The 18,908-nt window shown below is 34.9% G+C and overlaps 1 protein-coding gene across 1 annotated transcript in view; it reads right to left on the reverse strand.

Moving 5' to 3' along the window:
• Positions 1 to 18,908, reverse strand: part of AK9 (adenylate kinase 9) — a 69,626-nt gene that overhangs the window by 41,813 nt on the left and 8,905 nt on the right. The window contains exons 6-16 of the mRNA XM_075145658.1: positions 16,498 to 16,610; positions 13,070 to 13,243; positions 12,229 to 12,354; positions 10,029 to 10,103; positions 8,478 to 8,576; positions 6,416 to 6,555; positions 6,151 to 6,331; positions 5,556 to 5,700; positions 3,402 to 3,521; positions 1,555 to 1,688; positions 729 to 885 (exon numbers count right to left, since the gene is read on the reverse strand). Of these exons, the coding sequence (XP_075001759.1) occupies positions 729 to 885; positions 1,555 to 1,688; positions 3,402 to 3,521; positions 5,556 to 5,700; positions 6,151 to 6,331; positions 6,416 to 6,555; positions 8,478 to 8,576; positions 10,029 to 10,103; positions 12,229 to 12,354; positions 13,070 to 13,243; positions 16,498 to 16,610 (1,464 nt within the window). The remainder of the gene's footprint in view (positions 1 to 728; positions 886 to 1,554; positions 1,689 to 3,401; positions 3,522 to 5,555; positions 5,701 to 6,150; positions 6,332 to 6,415; positions 6,556 to 8,477; positions 8,577 to 10,028; positions 10,104 to 12,228; positions 12,355 to 13,069; positions 13,244 to 16,497; positions 16,611 to 18,908) is intronic.

Raw genomic sequence — 18,908 nt, forward strand, 5'->3', positions numbered from 1 at the left:
CACAGGGCAATGAAACTTGTGGTGTGGTATGAATCAAGCAGGCATAATCCATTAAGACATGACTTGGCAGGCAAAACTTTTAACAGTGTATGAATCTGTTCAGTTTTTCATGCCTGGTACCAACCTTCCTTCCTGCTTGAAACAATAAAATAAAAATCCCTTCCTCTGAATTCATGGGTACTAAGCTATTGTATCAATCTGAATAAGAAGTTGCTCAACTTTTTTTGACCCCAGGATGGGGAACAGGATACACCTGCACACAGGTATTTCTCCCCTCTCTTTTCTCTGAAGCACAGAATGTTCATATCTATAACCTGATTTTGCAAGTGAGTAAACCAATGCGCATGCAGGGAAATTTGACTAAGAGGCACATCACAAGCTGGTGGCCAGCCAGACACAGAATACAAAAGTCTGAAACTGCAAGAGTCCAGTGGTATTTACTACTGATTGTAAATAAGAGGAAATTGTAAATAGGATTATAAATAGGAGGAACTTTCTTTACTGCTTTTGTAAAGCATTCCTGTTTTCAATTCTGTGTAATTCTCTTAATCCAAATTGTAAGAAATGTGGGGTACCCTTGTTGATTCACTGGATTCTTCCTTCTCTAGACACCTGAAACTTTATAAATGGAACACAACTACTAGTTTTTCTTGTAAGTGTGCTTTATATACAGATATCAAAACAGAAAAAAAGAAAAGATTAAGTTTCATTAATGTGCATTTACTAACCATCTTTTTCTGTATCCTTCAGACAGACAACAGTGTCAGGTAAAAGTCCTTTTTCTGATAAAGCTGACCAGTGGTCTACTGACAGAGGGTAGTTGTCCACTACCCATCCTCCTTTTTCTGGAGCACCAGGAAACCTGTCTTTGTTCTTCTTCATAAGCTGTTATAAAATGTCAGGTTTAGTAACATAAAAAGACTAAAATAATCTGTGAGCTGTTCAAAAAGACGGCACAATACAAAATGGTTTTCTGAATGTTATGAATTTTCCTTATTGTCATTTCAGGTCAATAAAAAGTAAGACATTTATAACTTTATATGTCTGAATTAAATAAAAACACTTTAAACAAAAAGAGATTAATGTGCCAGTGATTTTTTAAGGTTGCCTACAAAGAATTTAGATTCCAGTTTCAATAGTTACAAACCAGTGAACAAATTTAAAACAATTCAAGATTCTTGGATAAACCTTCATATAAAATTCTTTTCAAACACTTGTAGCTGGTGTTGAGTTCTTTAATAGTAACTAAGAGTATAAGAAGAGGGTAAGCATACAATGATACTTCCCCCAGACACTTTTCCCATCCTTTAACAATTTGTAGCCCAGGTACTTTGCAAGACAGAAATAATTTTTATATATATATAGTAGTCCTCAATAGATTTGTCTTTCCTGATCTTGCTCAGTCTCTCCTCAATCCTATGTAAGCTTTCAGACTATGTGATATGAACTAATCTTTCAAACGGAAAAATTAAGAATGTATATCGATAATGTATAAACTGTTACAGGTTGCTCTTAGAAAAAAAGTGCTTTGCTATATAGTACTTGAAGTTTTACCTCTGCAACAGCTCTCTCCAGTACTTCGGCATATATTTCAGGTGACAGTGTAACTTCAGAGACTGATGCAGTTTTTATGGCTTCTTCTACCATCGCTTGAACTTCTGGGTGGTCAGCAGTTATCTCTGACATTCCTAACAATATAGATTTTTAAAAGTGCTTCACAAGATTCTGAAATACTCATTTCCTCTGGTCAGGAATAACTGCTAGGCAATTAAATCCAGCCACTTCATAATTATAGTGCAGCAGTCATTTTAAGCAATATTACACCATCATACTGAGAAAGATTCAAGTAACAGTTCTTCTGAATGCAGTTCTAGAGGGTATTTCATAAAGATAAGTTTTAAGATCTTGGTTTGCTCTTTCATTACAAAAACCCCCTTTTTAACTGTACAGTATTTTTTACTGTCAGTATTTTCTGACACAAATATTGTGTCAATATGAGTGGAATGACATCTGTGTACTAGAACAATCAGGCACCTGCAGCACCTGAGAATTTCCTTTGATTTGATTTCTCTTTGATTCCTAAATCAAAAGGTTGATAAGATTAATTTAAAAATCAATACAAGTCATAGATCAATACAGTATATTGTCAACAATCATGAAGCCTGCATTTCCTAAGATGCACAAAACATTCATATTGGACCCATATTTTGTTATTAGTTGCTGACACAATGGACTGTAATTGTTTAAAAATTTTTTAAGGAACACTCAGAGTTAGTTCACAGTTTACATACTAATTTGATAAAATTTGGTAAAGAACTGTTTTAAGCAACTGCAATATCTACTACGTGAAGAGTATAATTTGGAAAAAATGCCATATTTACTTTCTGTAATTATGCCAAGATTCTTCACTGATTGTGTTGATACTTTTTACATGCACAAATTCATACATTATGAGGTTATTTTTGCCAAGTTACAAGCTCCCTGGGAAAGGGACAATATCTTACTGTTTCCATTCTGCAAAAAAACCTCAACCCAAACCCAAAACCAAACAGACTTTACAGTTATCATAGCTAAAGATATTCTATTCTACTTCTCCAGTTCAAGAAATAGATCTTTCTGTAGTGCTCTCTTCAATATCTTTTGCTGGTATAGAATGCCATAAATTAAAGGAAGAATACAATTAAAGGAACAAATGTTTTTCTTTGAAAAGACAAAGAAATTTGTAAAAACTACCTCACAATCCACATTTATTTAATTTCCATTTTAGATCCTTATAAATATATTTCATTAATGTCCATTAATTGGATCTACCTAATAATGTATCTTCCTTGGTTGAGATGAAATGTCAGTCTGTTGTATATGAAAAAAAACTACTATTTGTAAACCATGTCAGGCTTACAGACATATTTCATTTGTTTAAGTATATTTCAACAGGTTAATTAAAACTTAGCAGACTTTTCAGTTTCTTATATTCAAGTGGCAAAAACTCCCACTCCTGAATTCAGATCCTCTCTTCACTTTTTTTTGTTTGTGTGTGAATTAACACTATTGTCCTTATCTATTAAAAAATTCTGAAACAATCTTATGCTATAAAAAGATATATAAGTGAAAATACCAAACGTGTCATCAAAATACATGCTTAGCTCCTACAAAGGTCAGTGGGAGTTTTTTCCCCTGTACACTAACATGGTATTAATGGGTTAATATCTTTCAATGACAAAATTAACCATTTCATTTTAGGTTTCTCAAAACGACAGTATCAGCAACCAGGAAAAAAATTAAAATAGTCCTACAAGTGTAAATGAGGAAAAAAAAAAAAAATTATCTTTCACTTTTTAATTTGCAAAGCACACTGAAGGCATGGAATGACATGCTTAAAATAGCTAAGATATACTTTTTACTTTTTTGGATGATGGCAGATTTTATAGCAGTCCCCTCTTCCAAGTTTATTTCCTCTCTGGTTTTAGTGATTTCTTCAGAATCATCTGCTTCTTTGACACTACTATGTTCTTGCAAGTCTCCTATAGTTATGAAATCATATTAAATTCACAGAAAACTAGATCGGTAGAAAACCCTTTTATACAAATACTTCACCAGAAAATCCATCTGACTAAACCAGCTACATGTCAGCCTTCTCTTCATCTGCAGCCTCCCAATCTGTGGAATCCCCCCCACACCTCCTAGGAATCACAAGCACTTTTTGTGCCCTAGCGAAGGCAAGACTAGTACCCATCAGCCTGTGAGACGCAAATGGCTCTCTAGCAGTACTAGTTTTTATATGCCTGTTTCTCCCCTTAAAAGAAAAGAGATCAGAAATATGACAAAAGCCAGAAAAGAGTTAAAAAATACACAAATCCTGTACACTTCTTCAGTTCAACAGATTTAATACCCTCCCCTCTGGATCTGTTTCAGCTGGATGTCATCTGAGCACATTAACAGACTGGGAGCCCCTGAGCTTGTATATGTTACCTTTTTAGTCTGAATCAGAAGAGTATGGTTTAAGTGAATCTCCTGATCCTTCTGATGCTTTGGTACACATGGCAAAGCAGTCTTGGAACATGCAAACTAACTGATTCCTTCCAGACGTACATTTACTATGCTGAAACCATTAAGTATTCAGCCCATGAGATCACAATACAGCTAGTCTGAGTGTCCTCTGTGAATGACATGGATATTGAGTCCTTAGCACCAACTGCTTCAATCTCCTGACCTACTCTGACAGTAGACAGAAAATCTGCGACTTCAGTGGAGTTTCATAGCCTCGCTGCCTATCCCTGAACTGGACTTGGGAGTACTCAAGACAGTCAGGGGGCCATTTACCTAATTAAACTGATATATGTCTTTTGCATAATTTTTAGTGATACTCAAAAGGCAGAATTTACTATGTAATTAACGAAATAATTTTGTTAGGAATAGGAAATACTTTCTGGGATAGTTACCTCTAGATCTAGATTCAAGCTTCCAAAAATATTTAATTTCCCTTTCTGAAGCTCTCTTACTTTCTATGACAATTTACATTGTTCATCTGTTTGTAGTTCTGTTTTGCAATAAAATTGCTTGAGCTCTCCTGGGTTATTAATTAGGATTAAGTTCTCATTAATCCTAATATGATTTCCCTGTCCTCAAAAGTATTCCCCTAGCCAGGAATCTGGAACATAACACTGTTTAATGGTTTTAATTTTGGTGTCATAGTTCACCATTATTCTTACTGCAACGCCAGTAGTTTTTGTATCACTGTCAGCTTCTATGTTTTGCACCACCAGAAGAATATACTGACTTCTTGTTAGATATGTATCTACCCATGAGTAAGTCAAATATGGTGATTCCTTGCTTAGTTGAATAAGGCAAAATGGCCTGATTGTCCATTTGAATCATAACTAGAGCTAACTGGAAAAGGCAGTTCCAATTCAAGGGAAAGTTTTCATTTCAAAAGAAGTAATTTTGAAAAAAACCCACAAAATTTCCTGCAAAAAGAAAACCCAAATTTTGTTTAAAAGATATTAAAAGAACATGTTATTTTCACCTTTTCAAAATATTTTCTGAATTCATCAAGCTGCAAAAACCTGGGCAGCTTAAGAAGTCTAAATGTGACCAGAGCTGGAGAGTCTTGTGAATGTGTCATCTGAGACAGCATACTTGGAAAGCTGCTCCAAAGTGGAAAATCTGTAGATTGTGGGTTCACATCAGCCTAGTTGACAAGCTGCTTTCTTGAAGAAAAATTCAATTTTGCAGAGATTTAACTTGTCAGAAAATCATTCAAATGGAAAGTTTCCAACCAGTATCAGTCAGAACCAATTTCTTCTTTCAAAAAGAGCTGAGAAAACACTTTCTTATATACTCATGGCCCTCAACTTCAGAGGATTTATATATAACATCAAAAATACTGAATTCTACTCAGCTATTCCTTCACTGCATGTTCTTTTAGTTCATATTTGATGCACAACAACCGTAACAACTTCTGTAATATTTTGTAAGTCGAAGTGACAGCAATTGCTTCAGTTAAATAATGAAAAGCAAATAAGATAGCTTCAAAGGCCATGGAACACCTTATTCACCTGGTTCTCTTGACTGTTTTTCTAATTCCAATTTATTTTTCACTGCTGTTATAGCCTTTTCTACTGCATCCCTTTGTACTTCCTCAATGTTTTCTTCTCTTGATTCTTCCATATAGGGTTGAATAAGTTTGGCCATATCAAGAACCTAGTGAAATGATTTGAAAAAATAAAAATATCACAGAAAAGAAATATAGCATCTGATCCAACTTCTATACAATTAAATGAACTTGGAAAAGCTCTGAAAATTTCAGAAAAATTTACATATATTTCAAGTGCAGGGTTTTTTTGTGGAAAAAATAATTTCTAATTTGCATTTACATTTAATTATCTTAGATAAAAAAGTTATTAATAATATTCTTATGCTAAACCAAATAACTGACACATAAATATTTGTCTTACACAGAGGGCAAATAAAAAAATATTTTTGAAATTTAGCTACTTTTACATAAATGAATTTCACTAAATTACTATGTTTCCTCTGTAATCCATATGTTTGCAATGTGTATGTTAGTAACACAACAGGAATAAGAATGTGCTTAACTGATTCCCAAGCCTCAGCTGATACCCTTGTTACATAAGACATTTATAAACCTACCTTTCCTTTATATTTGTGTGCAATCAGGTTACAAATAGTTGTTCTTCCAGAGAATGGAGGACCAAACACTAGTACTTTACAAGGAGGAAGTGGCATTGGTGGTAACAGGTACGGCCGTGGATTCAACATGAATGTTTTCAATGCCTCTGGGGATGACAGCATGTACATTTTACCTAGAAAACTTAAAACAGAAGAGAAGCTAACAGATATAGTCACTTATCTCATAAAATAGAAATAAAAATAAAAAGTGTCAAATTCCGCTAACCTGACAGCCAAGTCTGGGTTTCCCATTACAATATCACCTTCCTTTAAAGCCACAGGACATGCTTGTCCCCACCTGCTTCTATGCCATCGATATCCGTGTGCTATTTGTTTGTAAGATGACAGAACCCGGAAAAGTTCACCCTGTTTATTAAAACAGCAATAACAGCATATGTAATTTTTGTCTGAAGCTACATATGCCTTGTTCTTAGCCTTTTTTGAAATATTTTGTTGGAAAATAAGCAAACCTAAAAAGAAAACCACATAACGCTTTTTAGAATCTTTAAAAAAAAATGTATTTCAGAATTGTAGGACAATTTTAAGGAGAAACTATTTAGTTTTTCAATTTTATTTAATGAAAATAGTTCCTGTAGGCTTCATTTATTATTTTCAGAAGTTTAAAACAATAAAGAGGTACAAATCAGCCATTTATTGAAGACGAGAGAAAATGGCCAAGATTTCTTCTAAAGGGGATGAGGAAAGGACTATGATCTGTGGGGGGGAATAGCAAGGCCAAAATACCTCTTTTAGGCATGCAGAAATGTTATCTGATAGAAGTAAGTTTAATAGACCTTTTACAGAAGGTGAATAGTGAGTGAATCCTAAAGTTTATGGTGACTCTAAATTATTCGTAGTAGTGCAGACAAGTGCTGGCTGTGAAGTAGTGCAGAAGGACCTTCAGAATCTAGGAAGCCAGGCATTAAAATAGCAGTTTTACAGAAACTGATGAGTTGTCATTGACTCTCACTACTCAGGAATAGATCTTGGAGTTATAATACATACTTCCATGAAAACATCCGGTCAATGCGCAAGAGCAGTCAGAAAACCAACCTGAATGTTTAGCAAAGAGAGAATAGAAGATAAAGGGGTTTTTTTTATTGTATAAATCCTGCTCTCATCTTTACTGCTATGTGCATTCTGCTACCCTAATCTCAAAAAGTACGCAGCAGAATTGGAAAAGTTTCAGAAAAATGTAGTATGATGATCAACCACACAAAAGGATTTTCATGTAAGAAGAAATAAGATTAAGTAGACTGGAACTCTTCAGTCTAGGAACTAGAGAGCTACATAAAAACAGGACAGAATTCTGAAATTGTGAATTATTAGAGGGCAGATACAGAGAACAAAACTATTTACTGACTTCTGCATATCAACAACTAGAGGAGACTAAGCTAAAAGCTGGCAGGTTCAACACAAAGGGAAGCAATTCTGTATATAATGTCCAGTTAAGCTGCAGAACTCCTTGCCCCAAATACTGTGGATGCTAAAAGCTTACACACAAACACAAACACATAGACTAACTAAATAATAAATACAGATGACCTCTGACACAGAAAGTCCTTCACTGGTGAATTTGTCAGGGACTGATAAAACAGAAAAGTGAAGAGGCGGGTGTTTCTCTGAAAATGTATGGTGGGGTCTCCCAGTTACAGTATCATTCATATATTCAAAGTTTTGTTTAAGAAATAGGAAAGATGACTGCAAGTGAATATAGGTGAAGACATTTCTGCAAAGACTTCCGTATTTCAGTTTTATTTGGAAGGGACACAAATTATAATTGTCATGATTCAGCAAAATTCAGCACTAATTTGTCATGTTTCTAATTAATTACAGGAGATACAATGTATATGATTTCAGCTATGCAGGATGTTGCTAAATTTGTATTAGCATGCTGTTTCTCATTGAGGAAAAGAGTAAAGACTGAGCTAAGAGTCAGCTGCTGAGATTGTTATCCTTTGGCTAAAGTTTCTTTATTTTCTTGGAAGGAATTAATTCTTCCCCTATTGCTAAAACAAATATTTTGTTCAAAATTTTATAATAATCATCTCACTTTTTTTTTTAATGACAGACTTTTTTCTTTTTATACTCTTTTAAGTGGATTTCAGTCCCAGAATTATCTTAAATTCAGATTTCTGGAAAATCAAGGCTCAAAAAATGCCCTTATTGCATGGTAAAACAAACTGGTTGCTGTGAAACAAAGATGTTATAATAGAAGCTTACAGCAGAAAATAAAAAATATATTTATAATTATTACAATCAATCACATTTTAGAAAAGCACACTTACATTTTCCAGTCCCTCCAGCATTTCTTCTTGCTCACTTTGAAGTCTAGTTACAGGAGCTCCATTTCGAACACCGAGAGATTGAAGTCGAACTACCACTGACTGAAAAGAAAATAACTCTTGACTTAGTACCAATCAAAACTGCTTTTGTGATCTGAAAGGACCCCCAAAATTTTTAAAATCGTCACTCATTATTTATATAATGGCTACATATACACTAAGGCCCAGTTTCTAGCTTGGAGTCATGCTAGTTATTGAGCCGAGTTTTAACAAGCTACTTGGTAGATACAGGCAGTGCAAAATGCTGAATCACAGCCTTTGTATCTCTCCATCATGCTGTGAATCCCAAGCCTTCTAAAGGCACAGCCTGTGAAGGATTCTTTCCCACAAAGCCGTGGAAGTATTCAGATGAGCTCCAATCTGTAAAGAGGAAAGTCTCTTTAGAAGATCAGATTATGCACACTTGGAAGTAATACAACTTTGGGTAATTTATTTAAAAACATACTTAAACCAGTTGTCTGCCAATGAGAATCAGATTATATTAAATTTTATTGAAGTATTTCCTGAATGTAATCTTGCTTGAATGCAAGTGTTCTTGAAATGAAAAAGCAAATTTTGCCATGTTTAGATTAGTTTCATAATAGGTCTTTGCCTTACTTATACGTAAAATGGTTGGAATCATTACACAACTTGATTGCCTTCACTATAAATTTTCTGTTGTAATGTTCACAAACAGGTCATAAATGAAGAAATTTTATGTTCCAACTCTGCAAAATTAGCGTTTTTTTTTTCCCATAGGACTACTCTTGGTAGTAAAGTTAAGCATAAATTGAAATAATACTTACAGAATTATAATTGATTCAATTTGTTTCAAACAACAGAGGGGAAACTGCAGGAGCAGCTCACTTCCCACATTGTCAAAGACAATCTCTCACTTCATTTTCAACCCCTTACTTTAGGTTCTGATTTGAAGCAACTCTTATTTCTGAGGCAGAAGATAAGATTATTTATTTTCAAATTTTATCATTGTAGTTTTTTAATAGGAGAATGAGTTGCTATGTCATGAGCTAAAAATCTAGATACAAGCACTCAGCAGAACTCTTAAAAGCATGAAGTGTCTTCTACTACACTGTAAAACAATATCAAAGTTCATAAAAATTCTGTCATTATTTTAGACACCAGCACAAAATAAGCCAATTCTGTAAATATATCATACTGAAAATGTTTTAATTTCTCATGTTAATAATGATATTTTACACTAATACACAAAATAAAGCACTAAAAACAGATGGATACAATACAAAAGCATTTGTAGCCTGTCTGAAAATATTCTTGTGTAACATGTATGTAAGCCTAGGGGCGGTGCAGTGAATCTTACAATTGTTTTAATAGAACAACAAAAGCAAGCATTTCAAAGGTCGTGTTTTCTAATAGTAATTAAATGAGTTTTATACACAGCTTAAAATTTTGCCAACACCTTAACAAAGAAAACAATCCACAGAATTGAGAAATTATTTTCTAGTGGAGGTTAACTAAGTTGCATAGCTTACTCACTACAAAGCGGTCATCTGGTTGCTGATTTCCATCCAGTTCAATAAGATATTGACAATCCTGTTCAGCCATCAAGTCCTGTTTAAAGACATACTCATCAATTGAGTATAGTTAACCAGATAATGACATTGAAGCTCATTCTGTTTCTATACATATCAAAAGCTGGACTCCTGTGGACTTCAGAAAAAACAAGATTCATTGTACTGATGACTTTCACTGGAGAGAAACTTTTATTTGGTGATGGATAAATACAGAGAGAATTCCAAAATCGGAGTTACAATCGGTTCAGAAAACAGATTAGATATCCTAGCTCAAATGCAAGAGAGCTACAAAGAATCAAGATACAGTAACGTTTTGTGTATGAATTCAACTTCTAATTGTCTAACTACCTTAATTCTCTGCTGGAAAATGGTGACAATGTCAATTAACAGATTTCATGGAAATACTAGCCCCGAGACCAATGTTTTCATTTTGGTCCTGAGTCTCAATTTCTGTAAAATTTGAACAATATATTTGATTTTTCTTATTTTCAAATTTCCCATTAGTAAAGAAGATATTAGACAAAATAGACATCCCAAGTCCATTGTTAATGTCTCTGTCTGAGGACTGAGAACACTCACTCTGTTCCTAACAGATGTTGGTCTAACCCCAGCCCTGAAAAAGCCTAGTGAAGGTGACTTTTCAACTTTGTAGGTAATCTGTTCCAGTTCTTTGCTACACTTATGCTCAGAGTTCATGTCCTTGCATCTAGTCTAAGTCTTCTATACTATAAATTAAATTATTTGTCTAGAAATAGATAATAACTAATTACATCTTTCTAATACTCTCCTACAGAGAAGATAATAGTTTGGGTTTCTCTTATATACAATGGTCTTACTAGTACATCCATGATATTTGCTTTTGTACAATAGCATCACATTTATTGACTCAGTTTATGACTAACTAAAACCCCACAGATTGCAGATTGTCTGAGGTCTAGCAAATTATTTCACATGTTGTAGCTGTTCGTTAGGTTTCCTCCCTAATTGTAGTATTTCACACTTATTTCTACTCAATTTCATCCTAACAACTTATGAAGAAATCAAAGTCCGTTCTCCAAAGTTCTTTCCACCTAACCCAGTTCAGTGCAAACTGCACATCTTATAAGCCTTTTTTTCAATTTCTTCATCTCAACCTCTACCTGGGCCAATGATAGACCCCTATGTTCTCTGAATGTAGTAGTGGACCACTGCGTATGTTCACTAATACATTCATCATCAGTGAAGCCTAAGTAAGACCTACCAACTAGTGGAACATGTTGAAAGTGTTGAAGTTTGGTGTACACCCTAAAGTAATTTAATCTAACAACTTTCCATTAGTTTGCTTACGAGAAATCCATGTCATTTTATAACGATTAAAAATACCACATTTCTTGCTTTCCCCTTCACAGCAGTAACAAGTTTGTTACTCTCGCAAAGAACATTACACCAGTTTTACACAATCTTATCTATAGGTGGAAATTGACAGGCATAAATAAACAGTAATTGTCAAGTGTGCAGCAAACATGAGGCTTTTGAGTTGCTTGTACCAGGAGATTTAAAAAAAAAAAAAAAAAAAAAAAAGAAAAAAGAAAATGAATTATTGCTTTGGACCTGTTCTGTTTTTTTTTGGGGGGGTGGGAAAGATATATAGTAAATCCAACTTTCCTGAACACAACAAGGAAAGAAAAAAAACAATACCACAGCTGCAGAAATGAAATAGGTGATAAAGCAAACTGATAGGCTAGTTATTGTGTATATAAATCTGTAGGAAATGAAGCAGGTGAGGAAGGAAATCTATTGGAGTGGAAGGCAATGGATGCAAAGAACAGATTTCTTACAGAATTGCATGCTAGAATGGACTCTGGTAATGGTGATGATATACTGGGTTCTTCAAATACTTCACTTCCTAGATTTAGGAAGCGTCTGTGGTGGCAGGTATGGTTTCACTTTTAAAACTCAAAGTGGATTACTTTATCTTGACTCTGGAGTAGAAACAACACCTATAGATGACAACTTTGTATCATTGATTTCAGTATGAATTTCAGAACTTGGGGATATGTTGCAGCATGCCTTGTGCCCACCTGCATACAATAAATCTCAAACTAAAAAAAAAAAGAAAACAGTGGAAGATATTTTAAAAAATCTTTTGTTATGTATAATCATATTATTTTGCTTTTTCTTACTTCTAAAGGATGAAGCATTATATCCTTGTATGTTGCAACTCTTTCCTCTGCATTTTCCAGAATATCTTCAGGCCTCTGCACTAATTGATGCAAAAATTCTGACACCATAAGTGGATCTTCTGCAGTCTGCAGAATGAAAAGTTAAATTTTTCAAGATACAGAAACAAAATAATATGCTAAACTAATTTTTGTCTTTACTCCAAGGTAAATAAAGTAGCTTTCCAGAGTATTGCAATGAGTAATGAGTATTAGTCCAGTGATGGCTGACTGTGATTCTAGTCTAATGAAGTGTAGTTTCTGCACATTGAGAGGAATGTGCCTAGAACTTGCGTTGATAAATCTCTGGCCAGCATTATAAACCAGAACAATTCAACCTGAATTCAAAATTAATACTTCATGAAAAAAAAGAAGATCCATTTGTAGTAGTCTAACACCAAAACCAGAAAACAAGACGGTACCCTGCAAATACTAGTAAAACTTGCTACAATAAACATAAATTAAGAACTCTTTTATTTGCTTAGACCAAGAAACAGACAATATAGAGTCACCATTCTCCTGACACACCCTTTTAAGTTATGGCAAGAAACGGTTCAGTGACTTCTAAGTTAGAGACTGAATCCAGGTTAAACTATACCATCATCACCATTTGCTGTCATTTAAACCTACCATTTAAGTATTATCCCACATCTCTTAAAGCAGAACAGAAACTGAATTGAGATTAAAGTTGAGCAAAATTAATTCATAATGTAGTATGCTGATATTTTAGAATATAAGAATTTGCTCTGCTTTGTCTAGAGTATATTATAGTACTTTGCACTGTTTAGAAATTAGCAGTATTTACCTCTTCTTCTTCCTGCTCTTCGTCATCTTCTTCATTTTCTTCTTCATGCTGATCTTTCTCTTTCTTATGCTTTTCAATAACGTTAGGATCCCACTGGTTCCTCTGATATATCTGCCCTGAATCAGGGTGTTGCCTTTGTCCTGATATTCTTTGGCATAAGTCATAATCTGAACACTGGCAAGGAATAATTAAAAGGAAATAATGTGTTTATTGTACTGCTATAATAATATTATTTTTCCTGAAACTGCAGAATGTGGGGTAGGAGTTTGTTTGGCAAATATCTGGCTTCATAAACAACTTCTCCAATAACATGCTGAGTAAACACAAAATTTTCAAAAGCAGCAAATACTAAAGAAAGACTTAAGCACTTGCATAATTTTTCCCCACCAGCATTTTACATTCCATATCAGGAGCATAGCCACTACTTGAGCACATTTTACCATGCAAGTTATACCTTGTAGTATAACAAGTTTAGGTGTAGTTCATGGATAAAAATATTTTGCAGACAGTTTTGTGATTGCTGTTGCAATTAATGGCAGTGATTTGGATTTGAGCAAGATTAAGTCAATTTTACTAGGTGCCTCTGACCTCTCAGAGCTCTACTATTACTGAAAAGCGTAGTGCCATTGTGTCAGAGGCTAAAGGAGTTCAGCAGTTTGGAGCTCTGGAAGAATAAGCAATGGTCTTTCCATAAAAAGCCCAGCAGACACAAACTTAGTTTAACATTAAACACAGATAAATCTGGATGTGGTCTGTGGTGGTAAAATTATTAATATTTAAGATTTGAGAGGTCTGCCTAGAAAGATTATCCTAACTAAAACATTCCTAACTAAACATCCTAACTAAAACATTTACCCTAACTAAAACATTCCTTTCAACTAAAAGCTAACAGTCTGTGACTGTTTCCACCTCCCCACTTCTGAGCTAAGATAATACTGGGTGTGCCACTCCTCTAGGCTCCAGAGCTATAGAGCCTTCTTTCTACATTGTCACATTATGTACTGTTTGTCTCCTTCTTAGAATTGTGGCTGTTAGCAAGCTACTTAAGGAGTCCATCCATTCCAGGGATGGATACCTGACTTTGTTAACATTGAAAGGATTGTTTTTCCTCACCCCTTTCTTTTTTTTTCTGAAACAAAAAGCTGGTTGGGTCTCTGCAATCACTTAGCAGAGAACAGGGGAGCAGAGGGGGAGATGCTGTCTGAATGTTTGTTCACTATGATCATAGTTAATAAAGCTTCTATCTGACTGACCTGTCCTAAATTGTACTTGCATTAATACACACTTGGAGTCCCCAGATCTCCAACAGGTCTTAAGATGGGGATCTTAAAATTCTACTATGGAATTGGGAGTGGGGCACAACAAACAATAAATAATCATTCTTCCTTTCTAAATCACTAACACCTACCCTTCAAACATATATGAAAAACCTGAGATAAGAAGAAAATTGTAGTTGTTAAGGTCAAATTGTTACAGAAACAGAGAATTGATTTCTACAGAAAATACAGAGCTCTTGAGATCGCATTGCTAGCAACAGACACTACACTCATTTTGAGACCACGTTTTTAGCAATAGACACACTACACTCATTTCCTGAGGTATCCCTTGAAGTATTACAATACTTCAGGATATTTCTATATTTCTACGGTGAGTCATACAGCTGACATGACTGCTATATGACATAGCACATTTTGAAATAGAGAAGGAGAAAATTGATCAGATATGGTTCTTTTTTCAAAGGTGCATCTTCTGTCCTTTTTCTTGGAGAGACAAAATTTCTCTAAATTGGTCTGCTAATAACAGTATTTCATTATTCCCAGAGTTATCTAGAATCTCCCTGTTTCCTTTCTTTTTGATATAATGAAAATGGTTATAATTCTGACATATCTGTGAAAACAACTTGAACCCACTGAAATCAAAGGCAAAATTATTCATTTGACCTTGGGGCAAGGATTTTTTAATAAGCATTCAGTCTCAGTCTTCTTCCCAGAGAAGAAGATGATGTAACTACACGAAGTCAAGAATTCTGTTTTCTTTCTAGTGTAGTTATATCACTCTTCTATTTGTACTATTGCACATGAAACTATACAACATATATTCTCAAGAACTGGGGTTTCTCACTATCTGGTATTAAAACAAAGATTGACTTTCTGTAGCTGAAAAACTCAAAACTGCCTGAAAAGCAGCAGAAAAATATGTTTCTCTGATGTTTTAAGATCTTTCCATGAGCATAGAAAAAAAGGTTTGAAGTAGGCATTCACAAATTTTCATTATGCATGGTCAAACAAATTAAGTCTCAAAAGTATGGAATGTAAAGAACCTTGTCATTAAAAGAAACATGGACTTAAATATAGCAAAGTGATAGACTAGGTCCATGCACGGAAGCTTAGTATCTGACAAACCACATAGATATGACAACTAGAATCAAAATCCCAATGAGAATGGAGCACAATACCAGAGGCTGATTATTCAGTTGCCTTGGCAGCTCATTCTGCACATTCAGAGTAAAAGACGGAAATAATCTAATAAATAAAACATTGCAAGAGGAAGGGCCTGAACCCTTGTTCATGATTATACATACCATTACTTTGTCTGCATGGAGTCTGGCAAAGTTTGGTGTGGGCCAGCTAGTATTCTCCCTGATGAATGGCTGGGCCCAATCTGGAGAATGGCACATGCCTGAGGCCTCTCCCAGCCAGCAGTTTGGACACAGCCACCCCATTCTGACTAACAAGACAGGTTAGCTGTGTTCTGCCAAACCAGTTGGCCTGATGTCTGAAGAGTCACTCTTGCCTTGTTTTATTTACTAATATGGACGTAGCCAGCAAGTCCGTTTTTTTAAGTTACATTGAGAAAGTCCTCGTAATCCTACACTAACAATGATTTATGTTTCTCTGGTTACGTCAGAGTCACTTTTGTAGAGTATCTGGTATGTCACATTACTACTCAGGAAGAAATTGAGATTTGTAAATAAGATGAATTAATGATGACTAAGAAGCAGTTTCACAATTAGTGAGTAAAAAATAAAACCATTTGCTTTCTAACTTCCATATGTGAAAAGTTTCTTTTCACATGAATGGCAGATGAAATACATGAATGGCAGATGTATACATATATCCAAAATCCCACAATAATCATGTTATTCAAAGTTTTCTTTTCTTGAAAACCTGTATCTTCTAATTTGTAGAGGTGCAAAGACTGTAACTGCTACTGAAGTTTTAGGAAATGTTCATTATTTTACATGAGCAATGCTTATAATGGAACAAACTAGTGTAATTCCATTCCAATATAAAGGAGAATAATTTATTATTCCTCAATAAATACTATACTCAAATGCACAGGGGAAAATGCTATCTTTTGACTTATGCAGCATATGAGTCTACTAATAATTAGGAAAATGACTAGCAAGTTACTGAAGATGACATTACCTTAATGTTAATCAGGAAATCTGGTTTTAATTTTAGATTCTTTATTTTCTCTATTTGCTGTGAAATAGTCATGTATTCCTCTGAGAGAGAAGGAAATCCACTGAGAACATAACCTGCCAAATACATTTTATTAAAGATATCTTTTAGAAGGTTATGTCAAATATAGGACTAGTTATACTCATCTCCTTTAAACAATACATCTATTTAGTGGCACAATTTTAAACCATGTACATGACATAACACTATTAAAAAAATTGTGCACCCATGTCTACTTCAGATGAAATACAGACAGAAAAGTGTGTTGTTTTCAACTTGGTATAGGACTCTCAAAGTTTAAGAAATATAAGAAATATATAGACATTAAAGATCATACTCAGACCACCTGCTTCATGTGCCTAGCTCAGACGTTGTAGTGCCTAAAAAGTAACAAGCTTTTAGTGACCATTTTTGCCACTAAAAGACTTTGTAAAAGGCATTGCAAAAAGTAGCCACTCTATGATACAAAGCATTTAAACTAGGAGTCTAGGCTTTTTATACAACCTTTAAAGGTTTTTGCTTCTATGGACAATAAAGGGAGCCTGAACAACTCTCTGGGAGACATAGTGTTCCTGGATGTTAAATCCGCTCAAAAGGAGGCACTATGCACACAGTATGCATACTGAGGCACCTAACTTGGTAAGCATCCATTCACGCAGGATTCACAATGCTGAGCCCTCTTTGGCAAACAGACACCAACTATATATGACAAGCATGGTGGTAATAATACCTTTTTCCTAGTATTAGAGTTCCTAGTATTTTTCCTAGTATTAGGCTTCAAGTTCCTAGGAGAGAACTGTAACTACTAATGGCTGCCTGCAGTGCAGTAAGAACTACTGTATAGCAAGGAACTCAATATTCATGAGGCCAGAATGAGAGACTAAACAAGAATCAGGTGGATTTTTTTAGCCTAATAATGAGAATATTCCCTTAGAGAAATGGTGCATGCTCCAAATGCTTAGAATTTTATATGATAACATTTAAACGCAAGTATATGCAGCACAAAAACACAGCAGCAGTCTTTGCAAGAGGTATTAGGACTGAAGATGACTCCTCCTTTGGGGAGCTACTATCCATAGATGCAAAATTTATAGAAGAGGATAAGCAAGAGAGAGCATAATGTATAGTCATTCCTCTAGGAAATTAAAATCCTGGATTCTAAGTTGTTGATACCTTCAGAGAATTCTAACTGATAGTGAGATGTGGGGAGTCTGCACAGCCTCTGCTTATCAACACATCCTGGATAACAACAGCTGATGTGAGAGGAATGGGAGTGTAACATGGGAAAAGATTATCCCCAACTGTTTGTTCTCTGAGAGGCCCCAAATGGATAATGTTGTGGGGAGACTAACAATGATGAAGTTTACCTAAGACAACTATCAGCCAGATCAAATAGTAACCAGGGGATTACCAAGAAACTTTTGAGGAGAGAAGGAGTAATCTTGAAAAGAAATATTAAAGAAGCATTAACATTAACATTAGTGATGGAAAGACACCTTATAGTGGGAACAAGGTAAAAGAACAGCAGCCAAACCAGGTTTGACGTGCCAGCACTACAATCTTCTGTCTAGGCCTGATGCAGCAGCATCTCCATTGGATGCTGCGAGTAACGTGCATTTCAACTACTGGACTGACAGAACAGGGTTAAACAAGTAGTGACCCACACCTCCAGTGTGCGTATATGACCTTGTGTGGAGCTTTCTCACTGATGTGTAGATTGTAGGAAATGCTAGACAGACAAAGCTAGGCACTCACATTTACAACAGAAAGTGTGCTTAAATAGGTGAACATGCATTCTGAGAAAAGGGAATGTGTGCTTGTAACTTCCACCCATCTTTGAGAGAGGGTTTGCATGCACAACCATGCAAGTTTGAGTACACTCTTTGGAATTAGTTTTAGGAGGGTGTTTAGAAATTTGTAGGTGCTTATTGGTATTTGGCAAGTGCCTAGTGCTGTGGTTTGTCTGTTGTGTAGCTGATACTGAACCTCTTCACTGACCCCAGTTCACTGATTGCCAGTTAATTACTTGCCATAAATAAATCAATAAACAACTTTGGTCCTGACTTGATTTAAATCGTGCTAGTTAAGCAGTTTTCCCTTCTGATAATGCCATAGATTTTTCCTTAGCAAATATTATTTAGATTAACCAGATATGAACTTCTGGTTGTTTTCTTGCTCTATTAAAAAAAAAAAAAGGCAAGCATGTCAGCTACCTAGAGGTTATAATTCTGTATTTTCTTACCTACAATACCCTAAAATACAAGTATGCTTGTTATTTTCCAATCCTTCAGTGCCTATGTTATTTTACAAAGAGATACTGCTTATTTCAAGAAATAGCTTAGAAGCTTCATATCTGACCTCCTTCAGAAGTAAAA

This window comes from Calonectris borealis, chromosome 3 (genome assembly GCF_964195595.1).
Source record: "Calonectris borealis chromosome 3, bCalBor7.hap1.2, whole genome shotgun sequence".
Classification (NCBI taxonomy): domain Eukaryota; kingdom Metazoa; phylum Chordata; class Aves; order Procellariiformes; family Procellariidae; genus Calonectris; species Calonectris borealis.